The sequence below is a fragment of the Quercus lobata genome, chromosome 8 (genome assembly GCF_001633185.2).
Source record: "Quercus lobata isolate SW786 chromosome 8, ValleyOak3.0 Primary Assembly, whole genome shotgun sequence".
NCBI lineage: Eukaryota > Viridiplantae > Streptophyta > Magnoliopsida > Fagales > Fagaceae > Quercus > Quercus lobata.
In genome coordinates, this window is record NC_044911.1 from 3,059,693 (window position 1) to 3,069,634 (window position 9,942).

The 9,942-nt window shown below is 33.4% G+C and overlaps 2 protein-coding genes across 4 annotated transcripts; both read left to right on the forward strand.

Annotated features, from left to right (window-relative positions):
- Positions 1 to 909: 909 nt before the first annotated feature.
- Positions 910 to 2,062, forward strand: LOC115955516 (disease resistance protein RPM1-like). The gene is made up of 2 exons (XM_031073647.1): positions 910 to 1,970; positions 2,026 to 2,062. Exons 1-2 carry the CDS (start codon positions 910 to 912, stop codon positions 2,060 to 2,062), a joined length of 1,098 nt encoding a protein of 365 aa, XP_030929507.1.
- Positions 2,063 to 2,161: 99 nt separating this feature from the next.
- LOC115958207 (disease resistance protein RPM1-like) lies at positions 2,162 to 8,485 on the forward strand. 3 transcript variants are annotated; one of them, XM_031076608.1, is made up of 3 exons: positions 2,162 to 3,974; positions 4,770 to 4,895; positions 8,165 to 8,485. In XM_031076608.1, exon 1 carries the CDS (start codon positions 2,173 to 2,175, stop codon positions 3,187 to 3,189), a length of 1,017 nt encoding a protein of 338 aa, XP_030932468.1. In that variant the 5' UTR covers positions 2,162 to 2,172; the 3' UTR covers positions 3,190 to 3,974; positions 4,770 to 4,895; positions 8,165 to 8,485. The 3 variants fall into 3 exon arrangements, with proteins under 3 accessions (XP_030932468.1, XP_030932467.1, XP_030932466.1); XM_031076607.1 differs by having other exon boundaries at positions 2,162 to 3,954; XM_031076606.1 differs by having other exon boundaries at positions 2,162 to 4,895.
- The last annotated feature ends 1,457 nt before the right edge of the window (positions 8,486 to 9,942 follow it).

Sequence of the window (9,942 nt, forward strand, 5' to 3'; positions counted from 1 at the left end):
CTTGAAAGTACCACTGTTTATAATGATATACATTTCTTTGCCCATTACAAAGAATTTGGGTTTCAGTTCAAAGCATACGAAGAGCTGGACCATTTAGCTTACTACAATCATTTGACATATATTTTCGTGTAGTGTTTGCGTTTCGTATTGACTTATTGTTATAAAAATAGTTTGCTAGCTTGAGGCAACAATTCTTTGATTCTATTGCAGCTATGGTCTTGCACGAGGTTTTTCTTTTAGTGAGCACCAAATTTGGACAGTTATTGAAAGCAAGGACCTTGACCTTCCTGCTCACAAGGTAATATTAATTGTGAAACAAAACCAATTTTCCCCCATTTACTGTTGAATATGATTTAATTTCTGTAACATTGGTAACTTATTGGTTTATATGCAATTAACTATGGGCAGTGTTTCAAGAAAGAAGGGAAAATGGCAGAAAGTGCACTAAGCTTAGCTATACAAAATTTGATTCCATTGTTAGTTGAAGAAGCGAAATTGCTTAAGGGAGTCCATGAAGAAGTTACAAGCATTAGACATTAAATGGAAATGATTCAATCTTTTCTCAAGGATGCAGATGTAAAAGCCGAGAAGGATGGCATGAGCAATGTAGCAAAGACATGGGTAAAACAGGTGAGGGAAGAAGCTTATCACATAGAAGATGTCATTGATAAAGACATACTTCTTTTTGTAAAACAAAGTCTCAGGTGAAGGGAACGATTTTATTTCCTCAAGAAGATTTTTCACATTACCACAAACCTAAAAGCTCGACATGTGATAGCTTATGAGATTCAAGGTATCAAAAAGATACTCGACGACATCAAAAAGAGTGGTGAAAGATATGGCTTTAATGCCATAGAGCAAAGCACATCCAGAAATGATGCTATAAATGACACATGGCATGATCCTCGAATGGCATCCCTTTTCATTGACGAAGTTGAAGTTGTGGGCATTAAGTCCCATAAAGACAAATTGATAAACTGGTTGATAGAAGGACCATCTAATTGCATGGTGTTTTCAGTGGTCGGCCTTGGTGGCCTTGGGAAGACCACTCTTGTCAAGAAAGTATATGACAATGATAAGGTGGCACCACACTTTGATTGTCATGCTTGGACCACTGTGTCTCAATCATACAAGATGGAGGAGCTATTAAGGGATACGATCAAGCAATTCTACAAGGCAAGGAAGGGGTTTGCTCCTAGGGAAATTGATATAATGAAAGTGCCATCACTAATTGAAGAATTGAGGACCTATTTACATGAACAAAGGTATTTAGTAATTTTTGATGATATATGGGATACAAGATTATGGGACCATCTAAAATTTGCATTTTTGGATAATGACAGAGGCAATAGAATAATAATCACAACTCGAAATGAGGATGTTGCTCCTTCTAGCAATGAATCACTTCATTATTATGTGTACAAGCTACCATCTCTACCTTCTGAAAATGCCTTGGAGCTTTTTTGCAAGAAGGCATTCCAACGTGAAGGGGGGCAATGTCCTCCAGATTTTGTTGAGTTTTCTCATGGCATAGTTGAGAGATGTGGAGGGTTACCGTTAGCAATTGTAGCTATGGGTGGTCTTTTTTCAACCAAAGCCAAGGTAGTCTCTCAGTGGAGCAAAGTTCTTGATAGTCTTAGTTCAGAGTTTGAGACTAATTTACGTCTTAGAAGTATCACTAGAATTCTATCTTTTAGTTATCATGATCTACCTTACAACCTCAAAGCGTGTTTGTTATATTTTGGAATGTTTCCAGAGGATTGCGTCATTAATTGTGCAAGACTAACTCGACTATGGATAGCTGAAGGATTTGTCAAAGAAAAGAAAGGGCTGACATTGGAAGACATTGCACAAAACTACTTGAACCAGCTTATTCACATAAGCTTGGTTCAAGTGGATGAGGAAGATTTTATTGGGAGAATTCGACGTTGTCGAGTTCATGATATGATACATGAGGTCATTCTTTCAAGGTCAGAGGAATTGAGTTTCAATCTGGTCTCAATGACAAATTACTCAAATTTTCAGAGAATTGCTCGACGCCTCTCAATTCAGAACAATTTGAATACTCGTTTGCAGAGTATTACTAATTCTCAAACTCGTTCTATTCTCATTTCTGGGGTAGATGAAGTGCCTAATTTTTTTCTTACTTCTTGTTTTGCAAACTTCAAGTTAATGAAAGTAATGGATTGTGAAGGTGCTCCAATTGATTACATTCCTAAAGAAGTGGGAAACCTTTTCCATCTAAGATATTTAAGCCTAAGAGATACAAAAGTGCAAACCCTTCCAAAGTCCATAGGTAAATTGCACAACCTAAAGACATTGGATTTGAAAGGTTCACTTGTGTCTGAGCTACCACTGGAGATCAGTCGGCTGCATAAACTACAATATCTTGCGGCATACATTGAAAACAATTATATTGTATACAATATTGCTCATCGATGTGCAGTAAAGATACCAAGTGGCATTGGGTGTTTACAATCTTTACAGAAGCTTCATAAAGTGGAAGCCAATAGTGATGCCCTTATTGCAGAATTGGGAAGGTTAAGACAATTGAGGAAGTTGCATATCTTTGACATAAAGGCAGAAAATGGGATAGCTTTGTGTACTATGCTAGAGAAAATGATCAACCTTCAATCACCGAGAATCAGTGCAAAAAGTGAAGAAAAGGTTCTTGAATTCCAATCAATGTCTTCTCCTCTGCCCCTCCTTCGAACTCTCTTCCTATATGGGAGACTAGAAAAGTTACCAGAATGGATTCCCAAACTCAATTTTATGGTTAAAATGGGTTTACTTTGGTCAAGATTAATGGATGATCCATTAAAAGTCCTTCAAACACTTCCTAATTTGATGTATCTTCGGCTTTATGATGGATATGAAGGTGAGCAATTACATATTGAGAGAGGAGGCTTCCAAAACTTGATGTTTCTAGGGCTTGAAAACTTGGGAGGATTGAATAGGTTGATAATAGACAAAGGTGCCCTACCTCTTCTTGAATCACTTCGAATTGGACCTTGCCCACAACTAAAGGAGGTGCCCAATGGTACATCATTAAAATGTCAAGAGAATTCATGCTTAGTTTGTAACCAAACAAAGGCCCCGATTTTGGGAAAGTCAAGCATATTCCCTCTGTTGAGTTTTGGAATAGGGTTCAAGGGGAAATTTTCCATGGACATGACATTGGCAATATAGATTTGTTGGAGCGTCCCTTAGTGCCATCATGAAATTACAATTACGCCCAACCCGCTTGTCTATTAGAGAATTACATTTATATTATTTCCAAAGCTTTTCATACTTGCAATTAAATATTTTTTTTAACCTTTTGATACACGTAATGAACAGTTTAGTTAAAAGAAAACAACCCATATTAGTACTGTAATATTTCTGTCCACCCTTTTTTCCTCTTTCTCATACTATTGTTCTGACATTTTGTTCTGTTAGAGAACCGTGGTTATATACTTACATTAGGTATGAGGATTTTTATTTGGCTCAATGAAATGGTGGAACATACTGATGTGGTGAATGTCGATGGATATATGTAAATGGAAATTCAAATTGATTGACATAGGCTAAAGGATTGACCTCTTAAGAAACTACTTACAAGGTGTTTGTCAAAATGTCTGACAGAAAGATTTTTGTGACATGAGGGATTTGAAAGTGTATTTCTGGGATTAAATTTGCAATATCTTTTCTGGTTTAGTTGGAGAGGCTTAAGTTTTTGTTTTTGTACCTCTTGCTAGAGTAACATTCTTCCTCTATCCTCATGCTATCTGCTTCAGAAGCCTCATGCTTTCCTGCTGCTCACACCAAAGCCTTCCATGGCCACTTCAAATTACCTTACCTACTACTCACTCCAAAAACTTCTGCCAAGCCCATCTCTATACTCTAGAGGGTCGAATTCTCTGCCACTTCATCGTTCAAGTTGCTCTTACTGCCTCTCAAGCCTAGCCCAAGGGAGTAATGACATTATGAATGTTGTCAATTATCATTAACTGAGTGAATTTTTATTCATTATAGCTATTAAATCTACTACTTCACAGTGGAATTTGAATTCAAATTATATTTGTGGATAGTCATATGAATTTGGTGATGGTGCACTTTTGCTAAGCATTTCTTTAGTGGTTGTTTTGATTTTATTTTAATGAATAGTAAAATGCATTTGGGAGAATGTAATTAGTATCCAAGACTAGGGTGCTTAAGTATGATTAAATAATTCCTCTATATGAAGCCTTTTAGAAAAGCTTCATTTTTATTTCCCCAAAAGTCTCTTAGGAGATCAGATAAGGCTTTAGTGGGTCTTTCATGTGTTTTTCATGATGCGGTTGCGGGCATTTGTTGTTCTTTCATGGTTGAACCAATGTTTTTATATATGACTCATTGTTGTGACATTGAGCTGCAATGACTTTATATTTATGATACTAAAACTGAACTTTTTTGTATTTCAATGTCCTCCCCCATTTGTGTATTACATTATGAATGACCTCTTTGTATTTCAAAGTACACTGAACGATATAAATGTTTTGTTCCATAATTTTGTCAAATACAACACTTATTCTTAACTATAAATGTATATATATTTTGAGTGAATTGTCAACCTTAAGGATATGTTCTTGATTCTTTGGAAAAAGCAGATAATACTCATTTGATTCACAATGTTACGAACTTGAAGTTTCTTTACCTTGGGGTCTTTTGCATCATCAAGTTTTACTTTATTGATATGCAAAATATAATGTCAGTATTGTGAGCTTGAACATACTTTGATGCTTTTTCAGGTCACACATACCCCGTTAGACATTGGATTCAAACAGATTGCATATAGTATGAAGAGCATCCACTCAAATGGTTCCAAAAAAAGAAGAGGATAGAATCATTGGTTGCCTGCTGCTATCAAAAGTTATGTATGTTTTTGATGTAGTGTCTCATTTGTGAAACTTGACTATAATAACTTATAAGTTTAAGATTTTTTGCTAAATAGAATGGCATGTTTATTTCCTTTTGTTTTTTGTTTTTACTATAGGAGAGCTTCACTGATCCAACCAATAAGATAATGAAAACTTCAAAAGAAAAAATTACAAATAAAATTTGTTAAAATCTATTATATGTTCATGACTAGTTAAATATTGATTTCATAGATAACACCAAAAGTATTGGTAGATAGCAGTTAAAGGATGTTATGAAAGGGGAGACTCCCATAACAAAAAACAGGGGAAAAAATTAGAAGGAAATTCTAGGTTAGGAGCCATTTAACTCAGTAAATGTATAAAGTAGTTTACCTAAAAATTAGAAGTTCTCCCTTGGCTGCTACTAATCGCATTCAGGATGAGGGAGGAAAGTTCACGTATATTGATTTCTTCTCTCTCTACCCCACAGGGTAATAGAACAATTTTGCATGAGAAATGTGAAACAACATTTGACAACACTGTATGCTAATGTGCTTAGAAAATATTTTGCTGTACCAATAAAAGAGAAAGTCTTATGTCTCTAGTGGTAGAGGCTCTTATGGATGATGTATCTGATTTCCCAATCCCAACAAAGAATTATGTAACAGTTTTCCAATTTCTTTTATATATTGTTTACAGAGGGAATATTAGTATAGGATGTATCTAGTTTACATGAGCAATAAAATGTTTACATTTTCTACTACAAAAAAGTGTAGTGGGCCCCATAAATAATAGCAAAAATAAATTGAATAATAAAATAAGTTGACTTTTTAATTTTTGTTAAACACACACATAATGTGGTTGCCCATGTTTTCCTTCATTGGGTTTCCTTATCTTCCTTGAAGCATTCAACCTATCTCATTTCACTAGTTTTGTTTATCCACTGAAACTTCGAAGTTCGATCTCTGCTTTCACTCTGATTCTCCTTCCTAAATTTTGTAGAACCATCTCTAGGATTCAACATTGACCAATTCTAAGGTAAAGTTGGCAGCTATTCAATGAAGAAAATTGAAGTTTTCTTCTTGCAAGTTGCACAAATGTCTTCTTCGAAGTTTGTGGACTAAAATCAATGACAAACTTGTTGCGATGGTGGTGTTATCCTTTTCTTGATTCATTCGTATTAGAAGCCTTTTTTTTATGCAAGTTGCACAAATGTATCCTTATCATGATTTGATTATGCATGTGGAATTATGATGTTGAATGATTATAGGTTTCACACCTAACCTAATGTAAAACATTGCTCAGTGATTTCTAGAATATATGAGTGCTTGTTTTTCCTTTATCATTAAGTGATAGACGTGGTTATTTATCTATATTTAGTCTTTTTGTTTTTACCATCTCAAATATGTCATTATTTTTTTTAATGGTAAAATATATTTTCCATTATTTTTGATGTTTTGGGAGCAAAACATTGTTACATAATTAAACAGAGGGTTAAATAATTCTAAACAACTTATTAAATATATGATTTTCTGCACGCGTGCACACAAACAAAAAAAAAAAAAAAAGAAAAAGAAAAAAAGAACAACTTTAGGAAATCTACTAATGTAACCATGTAAGATTAGTTAGAATTAATTTGGAATTAATTTATTCATTAATTTCTGTCTAATTTTTATTATTTAATTATTAATATTCATTAACTTTTCATTATCCCTTTCTATTTTTTCTTTAAAAAACGCTTATCTAATCTTAATCTAAGAGATTATTATTGTTATTCATTAATTAAGTTATAATTAATTTTTCTTATTAAAAAAATTTATAATTAACTTTCGTTAAAAAGCTTACCAATCAGCGTCTTTTTAGTAAAAGCTTTTCATTAAATCTTAATAAAATAATAAATAAAAAAACTTCATTTTTCATAAATTTATTAAAAAATTCTTCCATGACCATTTGCCCTAATCCTTTTCGGGTCGATCTGGTAGTCTTTGAGCTCCGGTTTCGTCGGGTTGTCCGAGTTCCAACGTTAGATTGAGAAGGTTTCCAGAGATGTAGAGGTGCGTGTGCTGATGGTTTGACTCGCTGAGACTCTGTAAGAGTGGTGAAAGATATGGCTTTAATGCCATAGAGCAAGGAAGGCTCAATGGTGACGCTATAAATGACACGTGGTACGATCCTCGAATGGCGTCCCTTTTCATTGAGGAATCTGAGGTTGTGGGCATTGAGTCTCATAGAGACGTAAATTGATAAATTGGTTGATAGAAGGACCATCTAATCGAATGGTGTTTTCGGTTGTTGGCATTGGTGGCCTTGCCAAGACCATTTTGAAATGCCCTCAAAAGTCTGGAATTTTATGAAATGCCGACTGATTCTCTCCAATCTGTATTTCTCTTTGTGGTTCTTCATCTTATTGCTTTTTATTTTCATTATTTTATTTTATTTTTTTGTGTAAAATATTGGAGATTTTGTGTGTGGTTGTGGCATTTTGCTTTTTGTTGTTATTTTGTTTTTTGTTATTTGGGTTTTAATGCCTGTAGTATTTAAAGACAATTGTTGTTGCCAATTTGTAATGTTATTTAATAAAGATCTAAACATTCGCAGTACTATAAATTTTTGTTTCAAAAGATAAACCAAATACTTAGATGGGTATTAGCAAATACAAACGTCGTATAGTTTAAAATGTTCTAAAATAATTATAGCACAAAAAATAATTGCAAAAAGTAGATCCGAGAATGTACAAAACAAAGGCTCAAACACCAACAACCAAAATCTTTCAATAGGCAAAAACAGTATCATAAGTTAAAACATAAAATGTTCGACATCTATATCTACATCAACATATACAATTCAGTAATATAACAAATCAAACGAATTATATCTTCAAAGACGTTCATATGCAATATGTAAATAGAGGTTTTTTTTTTTTTTTTTTTTTTTTTTTAATTAAAGCAAGAAAAGGACAGGAAGACAGAGAATAGGAAATTTCGAATCGAAACAGAAGAACAAAAAGAAATGAATTTAGGGTTTGGATAACAACTAGCTCGAAAGTAGTCTGTAATTCCATAGATATAATGTGACTATCAGGAAATAATACTGGCCAATATTGGGAGCTATTTTTAGTGAATCAATGTGCATTTTGTCCTAAGATTGCTATTGAAACATTATTGTAGGATAAACCTTAATTTTTACGATGGTATTGTTCTTGCAAGAGAGCTTAAAATTTATAAGCTTTCAGAAAATTCTTTTATTAACATTATGGTTCGCATTACTAAGTTTGTTCATTATGATAGGTAAGACATTTGACCCATAAAGCTTAGTTCCCTTGCTACAATCATCAAAGTCCACGTCTAAAAGGATTGTCAAGTGCCAGATCAAGCACTGTACTTGCTGTTTTTAGTTGATCAGCCATATCAACAGTGGTTGATTCTCTCCTGCATAGCTGCCTTCGTTACTGTAAAGCTGTAATAATGTTTTAATTTCACTGTATCAAGCATATAAACCTGTTGTAAACATGATATGTAAACGGGTGATGTTTTACTTAAATTGTATTTAATATTTAGTGTGATTAAGTATGGCATGTATTTTACTGATATATTTGCATTTAATGGTTTTGATTTTAGCTAAAAATTCTATTTTTTGACATTTGCCTATAAATTTTGAAAGAGTAAACTATATGCGTATGTTTTCTTTATTCATCCAAAGAATAAACAACCTAGGAAACTGTTCGAACTGGTTCTTTGTTCTAATTGGAGAGTTTCTCTAACTGTTTTTAAAGATTAAGATGTTGTATCTGGTGTGGTGCAGTCAAAACTATTTTATTTAGTTTTATGTGTTGCTGCAATATTGTTGCCTAGTTTGTTGCAAGTTTTGTTTTGATGTTTGGTTGGTAACTGTTGTTGTTTTGGTGGGTTGAAGCAACTTTTGCTGCTTGTTCCACCCATTTCAATTAGAGATGTTTCATCAAATTAGTTCTGGATATATTACATTTTGTATAGATAAAGATGTGAGCATATACTCTTTTCATTGATGAATGGTAAAGATTGTTCTCATTTAGTTTACTAACAGCAAATGTACTGTGCTGTTTGTTTGGTTGCCTGATTACAAGAATGTTGCATTCTCAGTTAATGTGAAGGTGTTCATGGCATGGGTGAGGATTTTACTAGTAGTATCAGGCTATCGGCATCTGAGAAAGTAGAAAGCATAAAGTAATAGTGGAAGGGAAAATATGAAATTGATCTTTTGGTTGGGGTTTGAGATGTTGCTTCGATAATGTTTACCTATTGCTTGACAGTTTGGAACCAAGGGGTTTCTGTTTTCTAGCATATCACTAACCCTTCTCCAATTTTAAATGCTAAAATCTTCATTGGAGTATCTGACGTTGAATCTTAGGCTTATAGATAGTAATTCAATAATTTAAATAGGAACATCAAAAGAGGTATTTTGGTGTTTCGATAGACATCTAAACAAACTAGTTTTTTTTTTTTTCCCCATATGCATCGTTCATAATGATAAAAATGTTAGTCCACTGCTAAACAACAATTTAAACACTGGTTCAATTAGTAATAAACATTTATTTACTGATGAGAGTCTCTCCTAAAATACCTTGATATCTTACACTCCCGCTGACTGATAGATCATATCTTCCTTACTAATTTCTCAAAACTTGTCAATGGATGAGTTTATAAATTAACTTGTTATTGCCTCTTGTTCTTACATGAAATTTATCTTTTTTCCACGCTGTGCATGTGAAATGCAGAGTGGCCTTTTCCGGAGATGTAAAATGTGAGTAATTATTGAGTACTCTAGTACTCCAAGGGTAGAACGGCATGATAATCTCTCCTCTCACATAATAATGGATCTCACTAATTAAGTTCAAGGTGGGATCTATCATTTATGTGAGAGAATGGAGTATCACATCATTTTATTCTTAGAATACCTAATAATTTTCAATAAAATGTAAATTAGTTGGGCAAAAATTTTCTTATTGTAATGAAAATCTTGACAACTGACAGTTCCTAAAGAATTTTCTAATTGAACTTGTCATTTTTTCTTTAATTTATAAGTATTT

Excerpts from the sequence above, each read along its gene's own strand:
- LOC115955516 (XM_031073647.1), top strand. The coding sequence starts at position 910 with ATGGCATCCCTTTTCATTGACGAAGTTGAAGTTGTGGGCATTAAGTCC. Across the intron at positions 1,971-2,025 it reads CATGAGGTCATTCTTTCAAG|AGAATTGCTCGACGCCTCTC; the intron begins GTCAGAGGAATT and ends TCAAATTTTCAG.
- LOC115958207 (XM_031076606.1), top strand. The coding sequence starts at position 2,173 with ATGAAAGTAATGGATTGTGAAGGTGCTCCAATTGATTACATTCCTAAA.